Below are 23,994 nucleotides of genomic sequence, written 5' to 3'. Positions count from 1 at the left end.
AAAGGAGTCTTTCAAAGCTAAAAACTGGAAAATTCTTGAACGGCCAAGTCAGTCACACAATCCAAATCCAATTGAACATGCCTTCCGTCCAGTGAAGAGAAAACTTAAGTGGAGAAGCCCCTGATACAAGCAGGAGCTGAAGATGGATGAAGTAGAGGCCTGATAGAGCATCACCAGAAACACACCAATACTGGAGAAACTCAGCAGGTCAAACAGTGCCTTAATGTCGCAAAGGTGAAGATCTATCACCGATGTTTTGGGTTTGTGCCCTTCAAGGTCTGCAGCACTTGGTGATGGTGCTGGGTTGGGGTTAGGGTGTCAATATGCGGGCAGCAGGATAATAATCCCTTGTGTTCACGGGTTTCCCCTCTTAGGGGTTCTGTGTCACTATAAACTGCCACTATGGGTTGGCTCATGTTTTCATTACACTGTGTCTATTTCTAGCTCCTGCTGGGATCTTTGCCTTGTTTCTCCTCTGGTGGGTGGGGACTCTATTCGGTTCTCGGTCTATTGTGAGGTTTTAGGGAGTGGGGTTGGGTAAGGGGTTCTGGTTGTGGTTAGTTGGGGGGTAAGGTTGGGTTGGGGTTAAGGTGTCAATATGCAGGCAGCAGGATAATGATCCCTCATGTTCACTGGTTTCCCCTCTCAGGGTTTCTGCGTCACTATAAACTGCCACTTTTGGTGATGTCTATAAATCACAGACTTCAAGCAATAATTGCATGCAAGGGATATGCAACAAAGTACGAAACATGACTACTTTGCTTTGTCCTGAATATTATGGTGCCCTAGAATGAGTGCTGCGATTTCTACATGGTCAAACCAAAATGTATACAAATAACCTTCATTAAAATCTGGAATATGCCCTTTAATCACATGTGAATTGTTTGATTATAAATTTACAATTGTGGGAAATGGGCAAATAAAAGAAAGTGTGTTTCAAATATTATGGAGGGCATTGTACATTTCCTCTTCTGCTATAATGTTAACATCTGGAAAAAAATAAGAGATTACAAAACATAGATTACTACAGTATTATAATCCATAGAGATTATCACGTATAAAATCCATAAATGATATTGTTAGAGGAGTTGTTTCGCATCTTTATGTTTGTTTAAAAGAAAGAATCAAATTGGTGGGTTTCTATTTTTAGAAAAGGTTAACTTTTGGTGTAAGCATCTACTATTAATGCAGGGGACCTGGAGCTTTGGGTGTACCAGTTCATATGCTGTACCTATTTGCAGGAAGTAATTGATAAATTTAGTAATATATTGACATATGTACATTAATTTTATTAATCAAGGAACATTTAATTCATAAATGTACTATTTTATCAATCACCTATTTTTGGGAAAAGCTTGAAAACAGAATAATCTCTCAAATTTGCTTGCAATGGCATGAGGCAAAAAAACTCTCTCTGCCCCTTACAAATGTTCTGATGGATTTCCAATGAGTAACATGCAAGAAAATAGTAGATTCACCTCCAACACTTCCACAGCCCCCCAGAGTCCAGTCCGAACCAATGGCAACCCAGGCTCCAGATCCAAACCTCCAAGGGCAGGGACCCTTCGGCACCCTCCTCGCATCCTGGTTCCGATACCTGGTATCCCTCCAGCCAGTTCGAGCCAGCCTCCAAGTCTCCTGACAGCAGTCTCAGGCAGCCCGCAGCTTCAGTGGGTTCCTTGCCTCAAGTCGCCACCAGCCCGCCACATTCCCTCCTCACCGGTTCACCTCCATGGTCACAGTCCTGTGGTCTGTTTCTTCTGCTTCTCAGATCTTCCTGTGTTCTGGTGTCCTGCTCCAGTCCTCCGCTTCCCCTCTCCCCAGCACCCCCCCCAACCATGGCTGCTGTTGATTAACCCGAGGTCGCAGGTTATCAAATAAAACCACCGTCGGCTCCCTCAACAGGTTGTTCAAAGGGCATGTGGAGCTGATCACAGTCAACTGGGTGGCTGGACCCTGTGGAGGGTCACTCCCCACTGGAGCGAGGTAGTGCCGCCATTTTCATCAGAGCTTCCTTTTTCGTGCAACTTTATATTTAGATAAATATGGCTTCTACTTTTTGCATTATTATTGAAACAGAAAAAAATTCTGAAGCAGTCTAAGTGATTTTTAATGTTTAGAAATGTCCAAAGACACGAATCATCTGCCAATCCGATTCTTAGTACATGCAGCCATTTGCACTGGGAAAGATATTGTTCAGCACTAAGCCATGATGGAAACTATCCCCCTGATCGTCTCTGGAAAACAAAACAGCACAATCTTCGACGAGCGACTTCTGAACAGCTAAAATTCTTTCCCATAAACAAACAGAGTGCTTCAAGATAAGCAATTACTATTCTTGCTTCCTGTAACCAATGATCAAAGCCTCCTAAAGACTTGGCTTCAGGAAATGAAACCATCCATTTGGAGATTCGTGTTACAACAAAAAAAATCTCTTACCCAATCTCATTAATCTAGAGTGAGGGTGAGAGAAAGCCAAGGCTAATCAAAATGAATAAATTGAATGTTTCAAGAAGGTTAAAATGTAAGTGGCTAGAAGAGTAGATTTAAGGAAGTTAAAAAACAGAAGTGCATTAATTCATTTAACTTTCCACTGATTTATGTCCAACCCACTCATTGCACCATTAAGAATGAGATGAAAGTCTTTTTGATACCCAATCTTAATAATTTTCACATCATTAGAACTCCATTTACATTCACCTGTTGTCATCCCCCCACCCCCCTTCCCAATTTCACGAGGGTTCGCCCTTTAACCTGGTTCTCCCTGAACCTGTAATTTCTTGTACCATTGGCTCTCCTAATCCGGTCACTGCTTACATCTGATTCTTACTCAATTTTGCAATCTCATATTCTTGTTTTGCAGTGTGAATTTCATCTTCACAGACATCCAGTTTAGGCTGTGTGTTAATGAGAGCAAAGAGGGAGCCGAAGGAACTGGCAGGGAATGGGGATGTAGATCAAGGAAAGATAATTATAGAAAAATTGCTACAATCTTTCTGCATTCTGAAACTTGCCAAAATATTCAGCTTGATCTGCAGGCCCAGTGGGAGTTATGCAATGAGTTATAGTAAAGCCAGGCCATGACATGAAGGAGGTCTTAAAACTTTCAATACATTACATGGAGACCACCATGACACACAGCAAGACAAGACTATCCATGTCCTTGCACAGTGGGCAAGAATTGAATGCAACTGGTGCCAACATTTTAAAAGATAACAAAGTACACCCAAAAACATTCAGACCCTTGCCGTTTGTATACTGAAACAGTTGCCACGAAGAGCAATTTTAACTCAAAGATTAAATAATCAGTTTCTATAAATAGATGGAGATACAGCAATAATGGGAAAGTTTGCCAAAAAGAGCACAAAAATATCACAGCAAGATAATCATCCACGATTTTGAATAAAATGTCCATCTTGCAGGGTAGTTAGAAAGATGTTAGAATATTGCATACAACTACAGTGGGGCATTAAATTAAATCAAAGTGAATCCATCATTAAATGCTTCAAACTAATCATGTTAACTAGAAAACATCAACAACTTTTTTTTTTAAGAAGTTCTAAGCTTTACAAATTCATTTATTTACACATACCCTCAAGGTGGTAAAATATACCCAGCACCAATAACTATTGGAACATTTGGCATTAACTTACATGATGACATAAGGCAGATGGCTGAATTATTTGTCTGAGAACTTGAGCTTCTTAAAAAGGAAGATGTGTATGGAATAAGGGAACTCTAGGGAGAGAATTCAAGTGGTTTGACTAGTCTACCATGGAACAATTTCATTTGGAATTGATCAAAGATAATTAAACTGAAGTGCATGGAGGTGTGAGACCGTGATACAAAGAGCTTGAATCCAGCAACATTTTACAAGGCAAACTGGCATTTGAAAATCAAGGAATTGTTTAAGATGGGGCAATCAACTCAACAATCACAAAGGTGAAAGGTGAACAAGACATGTTGCAAGCTGGGACAATGACTAGCCAGTTTACAGAGGTTGCAATGAAGGAGGGCAGTCAGGCAGGAAGAGTCGATATCTAAACGAAGAGGCTTCAACTGAGGTTAAATAAATAGAAGCAAAGAAAAAGTTGGGCGACGTTAAAAAGGAAACAGGCCATCCCAGTCATTGTACTAAAGCAGTACAAAGCTTAATAAAGTGAGAGTGAACAACATTGAAACAGTCCTATGCTGACTGAGATGTCTATGTATGCCGATCTGATTTTCCTGCAAATACCTCACTTCTCTATTTCTTTAATTATTTACTTACCCAGATGACTTTTTTTTTCTTTTAAAGGCAATTATTGTATCTGCCTCTCCCACTTCCTCTGACACCTTCTTCCACATATCCAGCACCCTGCAAAGCTTGACCTTCAAATCTCTATTAAATATTTCACATTCACCTTAAACTTTAGTGTCCTTTAGTTTTAGACATCTCTACCCTAGAAAAAGATCAGCCATATCCATTATAATTTTCTAAACTTTTATATGGTCACCCCTCTATCTCCTGTGCTCCTGTAGGAATAATAGCAGCCTACCCATTAACCTTGTAACTAAAGCCCTCTATTCCAGGCGACATCCTAATGTATCTCTTTTGCACTATTTCTAGTAGCACCACCTGCTTTCTCTGGTGTGGTGTTCAAAAATGCACACATTATTCCAAATATGGCCTAACTAGTGTCCTGGCTACAAATTTTTACCTGAAGCTGCCTTTGTACATCAACATTTCCAAAGCCCTTACTACATGTCTACCCAATATTAGTCAACCCAGAATGCATTTCTTTTGCCCCCTTTAGGCATCTAAAACTCCAACAATCTATACATCATCAGAAAACTTGCCTGTAAGATCACAATTTGCTCAATATGACCGGTCGGAACTCAGCAATGATAAGGTGTTGCAACTACCGCAATTATGGAATCTTTGGAAAAAATGGTTACAAGGCTCTTAGGAAATAAAATGAATGGGAGAATCAATATGAATTTCTCAAAATGTAAAACTGTCAACAAAATGTTGTTGAGAAGAATCTGGGTATTTTGTACATGAATCACTGAAAGCTATTGTGCAGGTACACAACCAACATGCTGGCCTGTAGTGCAGAAGAGGTGTACTGCAAGTGTAAGCACATTGCTCTGCAATTATACATAGCCCTCAAAGGACAACTTCAGAAATTGTGCATGCAAATTTGGTCTCTTTACCCAAGGAAGGAGATACTTGCAATAGAGGATGAGGTAAAAATCTATGAAAGATTAAGCATACCGGACTTGAACTCTTGAGTATAAAAGAATAGAAATTTATGAATGTACAAAGGCTCAACAGCATGGGCACAGAGTTGAATTTCCCTTGCTTCAGATGAGTCTTAAAATAAAGGGTTGACCATTCAGGACTGAGATGAAAGGAATTTCTGCACCCAGAGGAGAGTAAATCTTTGGAACTTCTTACTCAAGGAGGACATCACCTAGTCTATTCAAAACAGACCAATACATTTTTGATATTAGTGGAATCAAGGGACACAGTGTCACTTTTCTGCAATAATTCCCAAGGTGAAAACAAAAACAGTCAGCTGAAACAATATCTACACCTGCTTCATTTGTTGTGGTTCATGAAATCAAAAGCTGTAGGCAGCTGAAAGGGAAGGAGAATTATCACAATTATCCAAAGTTTCATTTTCCAGCTTTTGATACAAGACATTTTAATACATTGACAGCACTGAACATATAATTGCTAGAATTTAATAAAAGAGCAACAAATGAGTTTACAACATGTTCCAGGAAAGATTAGAGGTGGGGTGTGGTTTGCCAGTACTCAAGGATCACTTCACTTGAAGTTCCCACGACCTCAGGAAAACAACCAATGTATCAAAAGACCCACTAAAGCTGGTCACTCTCTCATTTCCCCCTACCTACTGGGAGGTAGGTACACTTTTTAAAAAAAAACAGGCACCTCCAGATTCAAGGGCAGTTTCTTTCCTCTGTTATCAGACTCTTTAGCCAACTTCTCTTGGAAAGAAAGTATACACTGATCTCACAAATCCAACTGCATTGCGGCCCTTACACCACCTTAACTGGTCATCTCTGTGTAATACTGTACACTGCACTTTTATTTTTATACGACATTTAATTTAAAAAAAAACTTAAGTATGTTTTTTTTTACTTGCCTGGGTACCACAGAAAATAAAATATTTAATTGCAACCTGGTAAATAATTAGACCATATTTGAAATAGAAGGGCACAATAGTTAAGCTGAAAAATTGACTAGTCAGCAGTTTCATGGGGGAATAGGGTAAAGGGCCTCATGGACATGAAAAGCATGGAGGGGACACAAGGTGAGATAAAAACAAATAAATGTGGAAAAAAATAACAAGGAATTCAAGGACAGTGGCATAAGTTGAAGAACTGATGATTATCAACCAAGATGCATCACCGTAGAATGATCTTAGTTCTATGAAGGACCTTGATTTCCTTGCCTTGGAAGTTGACAAATACATTTGAGTATGCAATTGACTAGAGTTATGAAAGGCAGTTTTGTCTAGACCAGTGGTTTTCAAATTGCCCCCGTAAATTCATATGCCACTTTAGGTAATCCCTATGCCATAGGAGCTCTGTGATTAGTATGGGATTGCTTAAGGTGGCAAGTGAGTGGAAAGTTTGAAAACCACTATTTTAATCATACCTAATTGACTCGTTATGTGCACGATTTCATAACTCCTATGGAAATGGGCCAATGACAAATTTTCTCAAGCAAAATATTTCAGTAACAATTGGGTCTAGAGCAGTGGTTCTCAACCTTCCCTTCCCACCTCAAGTAATCCCTTACTCAGCACAGCACTTATGGCATGGGAATTACTTAAAGGTGGCATGTGAGTTTGGGGTCAGTTTGTCTCATGAGACAATCCATTTTTTTCCCCCACAGCAAATAAGAGTCTCTCCTATTTGTATTTGAAAATGGAAAGGTCAGACCATCAAGGAATCCCAGTAGAAATAAATAGCCAAGGAACTAATAATTGATATCACGAAGAATTGGAGTGCTCGCTGGTGGTCATGCAAGTATTTGCATACCTTCAGAGTCCAAAGCCCTTATCCTTAATTTCAGTGGAGAATCTTCCAAATAAAGTTCACGAGTTGTAGACACAATTTCAATCTCTTTGATGACATCAACAATCACGTCACATCGCAAAATCCTGCCAATCCCTGTTGAAAAACAAATGTGCTCATTGAAAGACAAATAAAAGGAAAGAAAAAATGCTTTGAAGTCAAAATTATTTTGTAGGTCCATGATAGATTTTAATATTTATAAAACAAGTTTGCAATTTATTTTAAACTATCTTGATGTTTACTAATTTTCATCAACACCCTTAAATCCCATTAGCTCAAATGTTAAATTTTAACATTGTAAAAATTATCATTTTTCACCACTGAACTCAAATGCCAATCAAAGTGCCTGCATGTGCTCATCTAATTTTTCTGCCTATTCCTTTTCTACAGAGGTTTCTGTCCAAATGCCTATTAAATTCTGCAATTAAATCGAACTCTACCACTTCCTCGCCACCCCATTTTATGCATTCACCACCTTGTGTGGAAAAAGCTGCTGCTTGGGTCCTTTTTGAAATCTTTCCCTCTCACTTGCCCTCTTAAGACTCCTCTACCTGGGAAAAATTACCTACCCATATCCCTCTAAAAGGTAATCCCCAGCCTCCTTCACCTTGAAAAACTAAAATCCAAGCCTATTCAGTCTCTCATCATAAATCAGGTTTTCTTTGGCTTGGCTTCACGGACGAAGATTTAAGGAGGGGTAACGTCCACGTCTGCTGCAGGCTCATTGGTGACTGACAAGTCCGATGCGGGACAGGCAGCCACAGTTGCAAGGGGAAAAAAAAAAATCAGGTTTTATAGTTCCTGCAACATTGTCACAAATCTCATTCGCGCTTTCCCTTGCTCAATTGCTTCCTATAATTTCAAAACTAAAACTGCACACAGCACTCCAGGTGCAACCTCAGTTATGTCCTAGAAAGCTATAACACGGCGATCCAAATTTTTGTCCTTAACATCCTGATACTATATTCCAATCTACCTGGAAGTCACTTTCAGGGAACCATGTACTTTCAACCCCGGGTCTTGCTTCTCTACAAAGCTCCCCAAGGACATGCAATTTGCAGTTCAAGTCCTACCCTACCTGTGCAAAATTCCATCTGCTCTTCCCTTACCCAATTTTCCAGCTGATCAAGCTCTTGTAAAGTCCGACACCCTTCACTGACCACTACGCACCAAATTAGGGGTCATCACTGGTGAAAGGATTACGGATGTGATGCTGGGAGATAGCATCCATCTTCATTTTGAAAGTCAAGAACCGATTAGGGATCGTCAGCATGACTTTGTGCACGGAAAACCTTACTTCTTAAATTCAATTTTTTTTTTAAAAAAAGGTGACCTGGATCAACAGAGTTCCGCTGAACTCTGGCCCCACAAAAAAAACGGAGAGTAATAACGATCTACCCGTTTCTCTTTAAATTACCTTTTACTTCTGTCTTTAATTCAATTTGTTTTTTTTTTGGGGGGGTCTCCAAACCAGACTCAGGAAACCTGGTCTTTTGAAAAGTGACGGGAGCGAACATCACTGGATTCCAAACAGCGCAGCAGCCAGTTTCACGGCTGCCAGAAACCCCATGGCGGGAATGCTGAAGGAGCCAAGGGCGCAGTCACGGCTTGGAAGTGACTTAAGGAGCATGTGCAGTGTTCTCCAAGACCCTGACCCTGCACAGGGAGCAAGGGGCGGTGGAGGCAGCCTGGCCTGTGGCAGAGAGTGAGGGCAACCAGCCGAGGAGCGCCGGGGATAGTCTGGGCGGAGCCAGGTCCGGGTGGGGGGTGGCTTTACTAAAGCTCAGCCTCAGGCCCAGATGGTAGTTAATCCACTATTGGTGAGTTTATTTACTTTCTTATTATGCTTGAGTATCTACCAGGTCTTTTAAATTGTGATTGATGATTAGGATTCCACAATTTCCAAGTGCCCCCCAAAAAAGGTTCTGCGAGCTAAAGCATTTGGGAAGCCCTGACCAAGAGGATTGATGGCAGACACTGTCTCTGCAGAGTTTTGCAAAGCCTTCGACAAGGTCTCACACATAGCGGGCTGGTCTGGAAGGTTCGAACATATGGGACCTCGGATAGAAAAATTGGTTTGGATGAGGGATGTAGAGGGCAGATTTTGCAGAATGGAGGCCTGCAACTAGTGATGTGCTGGAGGGATCAGTGCTGGGTTCCCTATGGTTTGGAGGATAATGTAGGTGACAGGATTAGTAAACTTATAAATGACACTAAAATTGGTGTCATCGACATTTTTTGTCCAACTCGTTAGCAGCCATGACAAACATTCATTTAATAACCACAACCTTTGACAGGTGAATTATTTTCCTATTCAGTTGCACAGCTCACCAAGCAGCTTGAAGCAAAACCACTTATTTATTTATGGCTGAAATTAAAATTGTATTAAGGCCATTTCAGAATAACCGAATCTTATTCCGTGACAAAGTTTAGATGATAACAGAATAACAACTTTATGAGACGAAAATGTGCAAATATTTGATGCTTTAATGTATACAGAAAACCATACCTATTTCTTCAGCAAAAATAATGCTGGTGAGACGAGCTGGTTGGGATGCATGTGCCAAAACAACTGCTTTTTGTGAACATTGTTTATCACTTGGGTTCAAAGGTTCAATACTGGCAACTTCTGGTCTCGTTGACCACCTAAAACAACAAACTGTAATTAAAAATTCACCTTCAAAAATTACTAAACTTATCAAGAGTAATCTTAGTGTGTAACAGCCATGCTGATTCAGAATGAAATGATGAGGTAAGCTTGCTGTTCATAATTTAATTTCATTGAAAACAGAACCGAGAGAAATTCAGTTTGAGTCAGAGTGGAAATGATCCAGTTTGGACCTTTAATATTACTTCAATTCCCATTCTTTTCACAAAAAGAACCAAAACAGTTTGTGTTTAGACATTTATTGGGGAACCAAACTAACTTCCTTTCCAAATTCAATCCCCCAGGTACAAATCCTCATTTACTTAATAAATCGGCTTAATTAATTAAAAACTTCTTTGGTCAGATGGTTGTAGATTTGTGGAACTCATTGCCGTATACAGCAGTGGAGGCCTGAACACGAGGAGAGTTTAAGCAGGAGATTGATAAGTATCTATTTGGTCGGGGCATCAGGGGAGCTAGGTGTGAGTATAGTTCAGCTTAGGGTAGAGACTCGATGGGCCAAGTGGCCTACCTCTGTTCCTTTATCTTGTGATCTTGTGTGATTAATCAGTAAATTTTTTAGATTTATCCATGTAGATCTCTTCTCAGTTCCTTCAGTATCTTTTAGAAATTAGGCAGCCTCTTTCTCCAAAATTCAGACCCTTGCACTGTACATTGTAGATCTTTGCCGATACTTTGTGCTTCTCAGCATCTTTGTAACGTTCAAAATTGTTCACCTCAAATTGTACCTTCAAAAGGGTTTAGTATGGGTTGAACAAGAATATTATGCAATTTACAAATATTTATGAACATTAACACTGTTTACTTCTTACTACTTTCGACAAATGGGAGTTTGGAGCAGTATTCATTCCCAAATCAAATGATTCATTGCAGCACTTCACATTTCCCTTTTGCCACTGATTAAGTTTTCTTTAACCCTGGAGGTGTTCTAACTGGAAATTGCTCTGACTTAGACTGGTCCAAAAAAAAAATTAAGTCCTATTCAGGACAAATCATGCTTCATAATATTTTGTACAATTCTAAAACATCACCACTCTGACACACAATCTCTTACTACAGTCTAGTCGTGCCCAACGGGACCAGGATATTTACCAAGGCAACTTTTCATTAATTGGACATTTTAGGCTTCAAATATCCTCTTGAAGGTGCTACAATTTTTAATACTAAAACAAGGACAAGCCATTGATTTCCCATTGTAAAAAAAAATTAGGAGTTGCATTGTAATGCCAATGAGGGAAGGCTTGTCCCCGAAAGCTGCAGCAGACAAAGCCCAGGAACACTATCTCATGGTGTACATGAATAACATTCAGACATTTAAAAACTATTCAAATTGAAATTTACAAACATATTTTTCATTTCCAGAAAATCCCAAGAAACCTTATTTGATTTACAAATTCAGGACTTCTGTGTTTCACAGTGCCCCAACTACGTGGATAAGGCCCAACCCCTCATTAAAGCCACCTCCTTTCGTCTGTCAGCAGAGGCCCAGGATGTCTTCATCTGTGTCAAAGGCAATATTGCCAAGGCTGCAATGTTCCAGGTGGAGAGTGGTGCATCTGAATTCTCTATGGCCTCCACACTAAACCAAGCATCCAGACCTGTAGCATATTTCTCCTGCACCCTCCAAGGCTCCAAGATCTGGCACTCCTCCATCAAGAAGGAACACCATGCCATCGTGGAGGTGGTACAGCACTGGAGGCCAGATCCTTGCGGTGGAATAAGATACTGCAGGCATGTCCTCACTGGGCTGGGCAGGCTGGCCCATTGCCCCTCCCCATAAGATCCCCCAATAAAGGTTGAAAGCCCAAGTCTCCTCCCTCATACCTGCCTTGGATGTGAGCCAGCATCATGTCGAGGTATGTCTGGGTCTTCTGATCAATAAAGCCTTTGATTGCTTGATTCGTATCTGCAGGTAGTCATTGATTGTGCTACATTGACCAACATGCAGTCATCTTTATGTTTAACAACAAGCAGCGGGATAAAATCAAGAATGACAAGATTATGAGGTGGAGAATCGAACTCTCCATCTACAACTATGATATCTTGTACTGGCCAGGAAAGCTCAATGAGCCTCCAGATCCCCCGTCCCAAGGGACGCACCAGTGCACACAGATCGCTTACAAGCCGTCCACGCTGACCTCTGCTACCCCAGGGGTCACCAGGCTTCACCTCAACCTCCCCTATTCAAATGAGGGCATCAGGACAATGACCAGGTCTGTGCAGAGTGCAAATCAGACTTCTACCAGCTGGACAGGTTACAACTGATCAAGGCCACTTGCCCCTTTGAGCACCTAAGCTTGGATTTCAAGGGGCCCCTGTCCTCTTTGAAACGCAACACATACTTCCTTAACATCATTGATGAGTACCTAAGTTTCCAGTTTAATATTCCCTGCCTGGACATGACCACTGCCACCATCATCAAAGCCTTGTGCAACCTGCTATATTCATAGAGATCCGGAGCTCTGCTTTATGCACAAGGAATTGCACCAATACCTGCTGGCCAGAGGTATCGCCATGAGCAGGAATGGACAGATGGAAAGAATCTGGAAGGCCATCTCCTCACCCTGTCAAAATGTCTGCCTATCTCCCACTGGCATTAGATACTCCACACAATCAGATCCCTCCAGTGCATCACCTCCAATAACACCCCACATGAAAAGTCGTTTCCCTTCCCCAGGGAGTACATCCGGGACCACACTGCAATCCTGGTTGATGTCCCCAGGGTCAGTCCTGCTCCAGAAGCACGTGAGAAGCCACAAGTCTGACCCACTGATCGAGAGGATCCACCTCCTCCATGCCAACCCCCAATACACCTGTTACGTACCCAGATGGGTACGAGGACACTGTGTCTGCTCAGGACCTGGCGCACGAGAAAGACCCCCCCCACCAAACTCTGGCTGACCAACCAGTACATCCACCCCCTCTGATCACATACCATGCCCCTGCTCCGACTGTTTTAGTTCAGTTGCTGGACACTCCGCCACCCAACAACAACCAGACCATCCAAGAGCCAACAGCTGAGCTACAACCAGCAATACAATGGTCACAACAGCAGACAAAAAAAAAAAATCATCGGACAAATTGAACCTGCGATGGACTTGAATCCACTTCACCTCCCCGGAATATTTTTTTTAAAAGAGGGGATGAATGTGGCTCACCCCTTCCTGATTGTACATTTGGCTCACCCCTTCCTGATTGTACATTTCCCCTAATAAAGGTGGCAATGCCATAACCCCTCCCCCAGACCAAGCTCAGGACTCACGTCAGCAACATGATATGTGCATCAGTTTATGGTCATAAAAGCCTATCAGTTTTTCTTACATCAATTATACTCAACTCCTGAAAAACTAAAAAAAGTATGGTTTTCATAAATCAGATTTGTGTTTTAGATGTGGTAATGCTGTTGAACTTTTTTTCATGCTGTCTAAATATATATATATATAAATATATATTTTAAAAAAATATATATATATTTAAAAATATATATATATATATAAATAAATTAAAAAAAATATATATAGAAATATATTAAATATATATATATATATATATATATATATATATATATACACACACACACACACACAATCTTTTTGGAAGAAAATTCAATTGTTTTTAGAATACCTGTAGAATACCTGTATAAGATTAAAATATCTTTAGCTCCGATAGTATTTTTATTGGGTAGTTTGCAACCTCTGAAAGGTTTGGGATTAGATAAATTTTAACTTGCTTTTGTATATTTAGCTTTATCTGTAGCGAAAAAATGTATTGCTAGTACGTGGAAAGATACAAATATGATTGATATTAATAGATGGCATAATGAGATGAAATATTGTTTGATAATGGAAAAAATTACATATGTTTCATGTGATAACTATAGTTTTTTTATTAGTAAATGGTTGTTACATTCAGAATATTTACATTTTGATTCACGTTGATTAGATCTTAATATGTATGTTTAATTTTTTTTCTTTCTGGCTCTCCTTAGGAGAGTTGGCTGAAGGGGGGGGGGTTCTTATTTTATTCTTTCTTTTCTTTTTTTTTATATATAAAATATAACGTTCATGTTTATGGTTCATTGTTGTATATGTTATTTACTATCTGTATTTTGAACGAATAAATAAAGTTTAAAAAAAAATAAAAGCCTATCAGTCAGGTCACTTCTAGTCTTTGGAGTTATTGATGGGGCATCCCAGTGTGTACATTGAAGTTGTAACAACTGACTCTGGACAGTGTTTGGAACTACCAGTCCTCCCAGGAAGATCCGGCCCATCATCATTACCCATGTCCACAAGTTTAAAATAAAGCACTTGGAAAGGTGCCAGCAGTAACCCAAAAATCCTGAAAATGAAACTCAGGAAGTAGCAAATGATAACCGGAAGGAAGATTTTGGTAAATTCTGAGAAGTGCAAAATTAGCGAAGCATGCATTAAAGTTACCCCTAAATTACACGAGGACTGTAACAGAAGCAATTGAATAACTCTTTTTTAAAAAAAGTATCTAACAAGCCTCAAAGGGCAGTAAGTGGAGAATGTAACTTAACAGTGAAGACCATGATGCAGAGATCCTAATTAGATTTAGTTATTAAAAGGGACAAGCTCAAACCAGGATTAATAAAGGCTAATCTTATTAGGCTAAAAAAAGGAATGAAATCATGACAGACTGTATATCAGAGCTAGAGTGTTCAGCTCTATATCTCAGCTAGAGTGAGAAACTTAACCACACACCCTTGAAGTGGAAGTCCCAAATCAAGTCAACATTGAGAAATATAAAGAAAGCAGGAAAAAAAAACAAATAGGGAATCAGAGGGGCAAGGGGGCCATGAAATTAGGATTAAGAAAATCCGACTTTTTTTAAAAATACATACGTTAAAAAAGAGGGTGGCAGTGAGATGGTGAAATGAGGGAGGGCATTTATGTCTGGAGTTAGAGGAAGTGGATGTGGTAATTAATGAGCTCTTTGCCTCGGTGTTCACGAGGGAGAAGGACGTGGAGGATATCAAAATCAGTGTGGGAATGCTAATATTCTAGAGCATGTCAATATCAAGGAAGTGGTGGTGTCAGGTCTCTTGAAGAGCATTATGACACACAAGTCCCCAGGGCCTGATATGATGTGAACCTGAAGGAGGCCTAAAGAGCAATTTTATATCCTCTCTAGCCAAAGGCAAGGTCCTAGAGCATTGAGGTGCAGCCAGTATTGTTCCTTCATATACAAGATGCAAAAAGGATAATGCAGTAAATTATAGGCCAGTGATGCAGGCTTACATCAGTAGTTGGGAAGCCAAGGGAAAGGATTTTTGGTGATAGATATATTTGCATTTGGAAAACCATCATCTTATTAGGGATAGTCAATATCAAGATACATGGCAACTTGGTAGATTAGATTCAAAATTGGCTTGGCTTTAGGAGAAGGTAGTAGTGGAGGGAAGTTTCTCTAACTGTAAGTCGGTTGTGATACAATGTAGATGGGCTAATTGGCAAGTTTGCAGATGACAGGAAAATCTGTAGAGTTGTGCATTGTGAAATTGATTGACAAAGGATAGAAAAAGATATAGATCAGTTGAAGATACGAGCAGAGAAATGGCAGGAGGAGTTTAATCTGGACAAGTTTGAGTGTGCACTTTGGTAAGTCAGATGCAAGGTAGATGCATACAGTAAACAGCAAGACCATGAGGAACATTGATTTGCAAAGAATCTTGAGGTGCAGACCATAGCTTTCTGAAAACAGCAACATGCATAGACAGGGTTGTAAGGTGGGGTATGGACAGCACCCCTTGTCTTAATCAGTCAGAACAAACGTTGGGAAACAATCTTGCAGATGTATAAAATTTGTATTAGGCCACTTTTGTAGTAATTTGTGCAGTTCTAGCTGCCACTGTAGGCAGCTAGATATGATGGCTTCAGAGATGGTGCAGAGGTTCACCAGGATGTTGCCTGGATTAGAGAGGATTAGCCGTGATTGTTTACTAAGACACATCGGAGGCTGAGAGGAGACAGAACAGAATCATGAGAGGCCTAGAATGGCGAGACAGTTAGAGCCTTTATTTTCCAAAATTTGTCAAATTCTAGCGGGTAAAGGGCGAGGGGGAGAAAAGGAGGAGTTTAACAGAGATCAGCAAGGCAAGTTTCTTTTTGCCTCGACGTGCTGCCAGAAATGTGATCCAAAAGTGATGTTTGAGAGAAATTCAGTCAGGAATGGAGGGATTATGGAACACATACGCAGACAGGATTAGTTTAATTTCGCATCATGTTTTACACAGTCATGGTGGGTGGGATGAAGGGTCTGTTCTTGTACAGTACTGCTCTATGCATATACGATCAAGGAGGAAGCTCAAAATTCAGGGTTTTATAATTTTACGAGTGCACAGAAGAAATTACAAAATATTTACAAAGGTCTCAAAGATTTGCTTAGTAACAATTGTTGGTTAAACAGATACTTTATCATGGGCTTACTTTTCAAATAAATTTCAAGCAATTAATGCAACTTCTCTGGTTAAGATGGCTGCAAACAGAAGAGCCAGTGTGCAAGGCCCAAGTCTGATAGCAGTTTGAAGATGTACACATTGAATAATAGATGCACAACAAACTCAAACCTGATGTTGGTTTCATTAATAATCAAGTACACCAATAGTCTTCTTTAGCATTCTCACAACAAAATATGGAACACTGTAACAAATGCAGTTCACACTGAGTAGTGACCACGAGATAGACTCAGCATCGTAACATGTCCTTTAGCAATATTTGCCTATTTATGGACCTGAACCAAGTTCCATTTGCTTGCATTTGCCTCGTATCCACATTTGTGGACCTGTTCAAATGTCTTTTAAATGTTGTAACTTTACCCACCTCTACACTTCCTCTTGCAGTTTGTCCCTTTGGCAAAAGGTTGCCCTCCAGTCTCCTGTAACAATTTCCTCTCTCAACTCAAAGTCCATTGACTTAAGTTTTAGACTTTTACTCTGGGAAAACAGTTACGCGTTTCCTGGGTCACCCTGTAACTATGATGCCATATAAGCTAACTGGTACATCATATAATAGAACATCTTGCATCCTCAATACCTCTCCTGTGGTTCATAGTAATGTTATGGGAAATGTATTTTTTTTTGGGGGGGGGGGGAAGCAATCTTTGTTCATTCAATCTTTAGTGCTTGTTCTATTTTTTTTTTAAATCAGATCATGGCCAATTTACCTACCTACATTAGTTTTGCAAAACAAAACTGAAAGTTGCCAACCTCAGTCCTATATCTTTCAGGGTGGGGCAAAAGAGAACAAGAGTATTTCGTCTTTGAATGAAAATTTTAAAAAACTCCACATTCTGCAAATCTAAAATAAGAGCATTAAAAAAAATACTGGAAATACACCATAGGTCAGGCTACATGTGTGTAAAAAGAAACCGTCAACACTTTATATTGGAGACCACCCCCCCCCCTCTCCAAGTCAGAATTAAGGAGACAAAAAAAGGCCACATTCTGGTTTTGCTGTTCTTTTTAGTTTCCCTTTTTTTTGAGAAAATGCTTTGTGAGACTTTTTGTTTTAAATAAGAATACATTATAATCTACAAATTTGCATCTGATAATTTTAACAGTGAAATTTGTACCTCAAACACATCTTGCATGAATATTATTTCAAATGCCAAGGGGGCAGATTACTCTGTAAGTAATGTCATTCAAACTGATCAGAAGTTAGGCATCAGGTATGTCCACTTAAACACCTGGTCACTCAAAGCATCTACAGGTGACCAGTTCAAAAGTGACACAACAGAGCTAAAATTAAGCAGGGAATGAATACATTTACAAGAAGTTTCACTGGTGCCTCTGAGGAGATTTTACAATGTGTGTGTATGTGCCTGCACATGAATGTGTGTGACAAAGCTGTAGTGTATGAGCAAAGCTGAAGCAAATAAGTTAAATAGGAAGGCCTTGCTGGGAAAGGATAGGGAACATGGAAGGCCTGGTAGGCTAAATTTAAACTACTGTACTTTAATGCTGGCAGCTTCACAGGTAAGGCAGATTAATTTAAAAGCATGGATTGGCACAACAGACTGTGATATTAAGATTGTTGCGACACACTGAGGACTAGCAGCTCAATGTCCTGGGATGCCAATGTTTCTGATGCAAGTGGAGATAAGAAAGATTAAGGAGTACATCACAGCAGTATTTAGGATCACCTGGGGAGAGCATCCAATGAGGCCATATGGGTAGAATAGGACAATGAGAAAGGCACGGTCCTGTTGGCACCCCAATTAAGGGCAGAAATTAGAGGAGCATAATAGGGCTGTCATTGCAACTAATTTTAACTTCCCTCATATCAAAGTCATAGGGAATTACAGATGTCACATTTAAGTGTCCATGAAAGCTACCTGAACCAATATATCAGTGGTCCAACACTCAAGCTTCACTTAAGAATTGGTGTGTCAAGAGGGAAGCTTTTTAAAAAGTGAAATAGGAAGAGGTTAGAGCCAGCATATTCCCACTAAAGTGAAGTGTACAGCTGGCAAGATTAAGGAACCTTGGTTGATGCATTACATTGAGGGTCTAGTTGAGAAAAGACAAGAACATTGTTCGTTCACAAGGATATTGTCTTGGGTTGGGGGTTTTAAGAGTGGGTCCATTTTCCCCCATGCAAGAGGCACAAGATAACATGATAAGGGTGCAGAGGACATCCTGTAATATGGGCAAGGGGTGTTTTATTCCTAGAAAATAGTGTATTGTCGTTTTCCATTTCATTGACATGGACACTTCAAGAAAGGGAGAAACCGGATTTTACTTTAAAAATCACAAGTTTTGTTGGTGCGCCTTCTTTTATATTCCATACCCCAACAGCAGGACGACCTGCCGTTACGTGAACTATAATGCTGGGAACATCCGTTTCCCACTGGAGGGATGTCCAAAACGAGACGTCATGGGGAGGACGGACATATCAAGGCATCTGCACAACGACGTGAATGAACAAGGCAGGAGATATGGTAATACAGGAAGTCGTAATGGTCGGCAGAAACGCGACAGACAGGCCGACATCTGACTCTCCATGTAAAATAAGCACGTGGGATTTACCATTGTGCAGCCCCACAAACAAGCCCCCCCCCCCTCTTAATCAATTAAGAAAAAAATGCCAAGGGGGGGCAGATTACTCTGTAAGTACTGTCATTCAAACTGATCAACTATATCGAGTTGGGGGGGGGGGGTCCTGGCCTGGAAGAAAACGGAATTTTTCATTTATTATTTCACATTCACCACTTACTGAGTCTTAATATCTTGTCAGTTAGATAATGGGAGGGTCGAAGGGTTTTTTTTAAAATATAAAAGGGCATCAGTTCGCCTTCATCCGGCCCCGACTGCACAGCTATTTGATCCCTTCACGTGTCTAGGTGGTGCGGCAGGGGCATCCGAGTCGGGAGTCGAGAACACATCCCTCTCGGAACACACAACCTTTCCCACAAATAGACGAGGAGGATAGGATGTGACTGAAGACGAATGATTTCCAACCACAAGAAGGAGAGAGTGGAGTGGGGGGGGGGGGGCATGAAGGGTTATTGAGCCAGGGTCCCCCTGAACGGTCTTGCCCGACCCCAGCTTGTTCCCAGAGTGAAGGCATGTGGTGCAGCTCCAAACAGCCACGTGCTCTCACTATCAAACAGTGGGACGGAAGCAAAAAATTAATTGAGCAACTGGCTCTTTTTCTTTCGGAGCTAGAAAGGCAAAGATTAAATAGTCACTTTGCTGGGGGTGGGGGGTTAGAAGAATGATCGCCCTCGGGCGGTTCTTACCATTTAAAACATCCTTCCACCGCTTCCAGTGTAAGATTGACCGTGGTGCTTCTGGCAAAAGGCAGCAGAACTTTGGGAATGTTGAGTTTTGAGGCTTCGGGACCCAAACAGGTGCAGCCCAGCACCAGCAATATCCAGCGCCCAAGACCCAGAGCCATGGCTCCCTCCCCCCCCCCCACTGCAGGTCCTTGCCGTTCACAAAGTCCAAACCACGAGGTGACAGGACGGCTCCCCAAAGTCGGGGAGAGGGGCTCGGCCGGTGAAAATGCTCGGAAAGAGACCCGGAGCCCGTCCACGCCAAAGTCACGGAGTCACCCCGGGGTGGGTGAACGTTGTCAGGGGCAACAACCCTGCTCTGCCCCCTCCTCTCCTCCTCCAAGGCCCCGTGTGCTCGGCCTGTCCTCGCAGCATGCGAGGGAATAGCAGAGTCCGCGGGGGGGCTTTCTTCGCCTCTCTGGACTAGTTTTTAAACATCTGCAAAGCAAAATCCTCCTTGCAAACCAGCTCACAAGAAAAACCCGCCTTTTCCAACCATTTGACCAACGTCATGCACCGACTCTAAAGCCGAAAGAGAAAGTGGGGGTGGGGGGGGGGGGAACGCATGCGCTTTGGGGTCGAGAGAATCGAACCAGCTGACAGCTGCTGCTTTCCCGCCGCGGCGGAGAGTCGGCATTAAACCTGACAATAACGAGGGAAACCCCGCGCTCCCTCTCCGCCCGCAACGTCGCCGCAATGTTACAAAGACGGCTCGCGGCTTCAGACCCTTCCTCTTCGGCCTCGCTGGGGGGTGGACCTGGCACTCACCGCCCCCCCCCCCCCCTCAGAGAGGTAACTCACGGACCACAGAGCGATCCTGCGACAAGGTAGGTAAGTGGACGGCGTCTCGTGTAATGTGAGGGCAGGGAGGGCGACGACCCCCCCCCCCCCCTCTATTCGAGAAAGGCAGCGGCGAGAAATCCAGGAGATGAGAGGTCTTGGATCTGTCGTGTTGGGGGGAGGGGGTAGAAAGAAGCGAAGGACCATCTGATTCAGCTCTTGGATATACGGGGATCGATCCAGGTTTTGCTAGCACTCCTGTGTGTTCAGGCTTTACTCATTTGATTGCACTTTTCAAGGCAGTGACCTGTGCACTTTCAGGTGGCCAAAATACCCCGGTGTCAAGCCGCCTATTCTGCCCCTATGCGGCTGTCAGGTGGCCACCTGAAAGTGGCCAGGAGGAGCACTTACCTCACCCTCCTCCAGTGGATATATTCTCCGGCTCGGAGAATCCCCCCACCCCATTGCACCTGAAAGCAGCAGTGGGACTACGGCCACAGTCCACAGGAGCCGGTGTTCGCTGCTCCCCTTCAGCCGGCGCGTTCAGGTGACAGAAAGGCGTCTTCTGCACGGCCACCTGAACGTCCCAGCTGCCCTCCCCCCAGCCGCATCTGCCAGCACGTTATCTGCGTCCAAGCACCTGCTACTGGGTCCCATATAAGACACTGGCCCAAATGGTAGAAGCCAGCGGGATCTGGGAGATTGGGACAAATGGGATGTGAAGCTGGCATTGTGATTGGAGGCAGAGTGTGAAGGTTGCTTCTGCAACTGGCATCTTGCGACCGGTGGTCTTATCACAGGGACCGTTGCTGTTGTACTGTGGATTAACAGTCTCCATGTGAATGTGGAAGGGGGATGATGAGTCAGCTCACAAATGACAGGAAAACTGCTGGCATTGAAGGCAAGGAAGGTGTCAAACAATGTGGATAGCAAAGAAATTGGCGGAACTTAATTTTGAAAAAAAAAATGTGTGTTCTAATAAGGCAAAGATAATACACAGCAGGACCCAAGGCAATACTAAGGAATAGAGAAAACAATGATTCTTGGAGGGAACAATGCTAAGGTTTATGGGATACTTGACTTCATTAACCAGGACACAAGAGAAAGAGGTTTATAGTACAACTAGATAAAACATGAGCAAGGCCTCTTGATATTGTTATTGACTTTCTTTCTCAAGCTTTTCTCTTCCCCTACAATTGTCAAATGAAGCTTTAACAGCTGTATCAGTACTTTCACTATCCACTCCCACAATGTCACCACCACCCTCCAGAAAATTATTTGGCACAGGAGGCCATCATTTGATGCACTAAATCTCTTGTTATAAGCTTTGATCGGATCACATTCAGGTAAGTTTACAAGTTACTAACTCAGATCTTCTCCCAATTATAATCAGCACCCAGACTGTGTGAAACAATAATTTGCTCAATATGAATTTATCTTAAACCATGTCAGGTCCTTCATTATTACCTGCAAATGAGCAATTACCATTATGGAGTCCTTTAATGTGATGGACTAATAGCTATGTAATAAATAAATCTCGTTTTATTGCAGGGCAAGTGAAAACAATGAAAAGTGCTATATTTTTGCAAAGATTAAACATGTCCACTGTTGATCTTCATGGAAGGAAATCGTCACCATTTTCTGCACCATTAATAACACTGAATAATGAAGATTTTGCTTCCTGAACACCTTTGGCTGTGATTTCCTGTCATATTTTAAGTCTTCTATTATATTGCCCACAAGCATACCTCAGTGCAGATGCTATGCAAATGTTGTCTTAAGCCTGGGCACACTTAGTCAGGATAGATGCAGACTGGCTATAAAAACAGCTCACATATACAGTTGCTGTGCATTTCCTTGATATAGATTGAAGGCATGTTGGTACACACATTCTTCAGGCAGTAGCATAGTGAGTGTACTTAACAATAGCATTTATTGTCTTCAGGAAGATTCAATACAGCAAAAATGTCTCATCAATGTTGCAACAGCTGTGATACATTCTGTTACATTTGTGCTGAGTATATGCTTATGGTTCAAAGATGCACATGAGAGCAATTATTTAACAGCACATAAGAGCCTGAATATGCCTGAGATTGCCTGATCTCGGAAGCTAAGCAGACTCAGGATGGGTCAGTACTTGGAGGGGAGACTGCCTAGGAACAGGCTGTAGGTTTCTGTGAAGACAAAGTGGTGACTCTCTGTGTGCCTTAAGGTAGACAAAAATGAAAGAATTTCATGAATGTTACATTCTACATGCAGCATTACATGACAATATTGGATCCTTTAACTTTACTTATTAAAAGAATCTATGAGCTCTACTTCGGTTGTAAAATTGGTGACCAAGACAAACCCTGGGCTCCTCCCATTTGTGGTGCAACATGTGCAGTCAACCTGGGAGCTTGGCTCAACATCATTATGTTAAATTCTATAAAAGTTAATTTTATGTTTTTCCAACTTCCTATGTGATGCAGCAAATGTGAAATTGTCTTTGCATCATTTTGTAGTTATCTATCATAATTCCCATTTTTTTTTCCAGGATGCAAACCTTGTGAAAAACTATATTGTCCATTGTAATTCTTTAAAGACAGGAATTTAGGTCCTGTCGTTCTACAGATTCCCATGTCTAAAGAACAAAACCAACAATGTTCTAGGCACACCTGCTACTCCAGTGGGAAGGGCTAATAATCTATTATTCATATACCTCTGGATATTTTCTGTTCTAATACCAGCTATATGGTCTCAGAACAAAGTGCCTTAACAATATGAGAAGCTGATTTGAAATTGGATGGCTTACAAAATATAATCTAGCATTGCAAAGATTTTGGTCCTTACCATACATTATCTAAATGGTTAAAGAATCGAGTGGTTTATTGGTTCAACAGAAATTATGGAGACCATAACTATCAGCGTAATCATATAGAAATATTAACTGCTTGCACTGGAATAGTTGGTTGGGCATTGAGCTGCAATGGTCTTTATCCTGCCATTTTCTTTTTCTAGAATTGGTTAAGATTCTAAGTCAAGGCTCACGTGATTCACCTTAAACAATCTATTCATTTTTCTAATACAGAATCTGCTTTCAATGATGTATCATTTTCAAATATTAAATATATAATTCTGAATATTTAAGTAAATATTGACTACTACTGACAAGTTTTTAAGTTTTTCTCTTTGTGTATCGTTGCTTGGATATGCTTCTCTAAAGCCATTTTTAACATCTGAATTTTCTGTGTTGACAGGCACTTGTTCCTTTAGATAATGGCAGCACGTTCCTTTCATTTGCATTTTTTTAATTCTTCAAAACAAAATTGTCATTTGTGTCTCCTACCAAATCATTATTCTCATTCAACCTGTTTCAGTAATTTTAATTGTAGAAATGGTGAATTATAAAAAGCTTTCAACAGAAATCCTGCTTGTATTTGAGCTCAGGAGTCAAATGTTTTAAATCAGAAATGAAAAAAAAACTTTGACTAGGTGGATTTTATATTGCAGGAAGTGGTATGCCATGAAGATAAATGATTGAGTCACTTCCTTTATTTTCCAGGCTATAATTTATAGTCACACATCAAAAATGTATTGCAGTTCCATTCTTAATAAATTTTAATATAATCTGTTCAGAATGTTACATCTATATTAGTTGTGCATTCTATTAT

General features: G+C 41.1%; 1 protein-coding gene and 1 long non-coding RNA gene across 3 annotated transcripts in view; one reads left to right on the top strand and one right to left on the bottom strand.

Annotated features, from left to right (window-relative positions):
• Positions 1 to 20,119, bottom strand: part of nup210 (nucleoporin 210) — a 117,727-nt gene extending 97,608 nt beyond the window's left edge. The window contains exons 1-3 of the mRNA XM_069939803.1: positions 19,526 to 20,119; positions 9,602 to 9,738; positions 7,057 to 7,188 (exon numbers count right to left, since the gene is read on the bottom strand). Of these exons, the coding sequence (XP_069795904.1) occupies positions 7,057 to 7,188; positions 9,602 to 9,738; positions 19,526 to 19,683 (427 nt within the window). The 5' untranslated portion in view covers positions 19,684 to 20,119. The remainder of the gene's footprint in view (positions 1 to 7,056; positions 7,189 to 9,601; positions 9,739 to 19,525) is intronic.
• Positions 20,120 to 20,143: 24 nt separating this feature from the next.
• On the top strand, positions 20,144 to 23,475 carry LOC138764207 (uncharacterized). Of its 2 annotated transcripts, none has more exons than XR_011358067.1 (2): positions 20,144 to 20,388; positions 21,893 to 23,475. It is a non-coding gene; the product is annotated as an uncharacterized lncRNA (long non-coding RNA). The 2 variants fall into 2 exon arrangements; XR_011358068.1 differs by having other exon boundaries at positions 20,144 to 20,392.
• Positions 23,476 to 23,994: the final 519 nt, after the last annotated feature.

The sequence above is a fragment of the Narcine bancroftii genome, chromosome 5 (genome assembly GCF_036971445.1).
Source record: "Narcine bancroftii isolate sNarBan1 chromosome 5, sNarBan1.hap1, whole genome shotgun sequence".
Classification (NCBI taxonomy): Eukaryota; Metazoa; Chordata; class Chondrichthyes; order Torpediniformes; family Narcinidae; genus Narcine; species Narcine bancroftii.
This window is presented reverse-complemented; position numbering and strand designations above follow the sequence as displayed.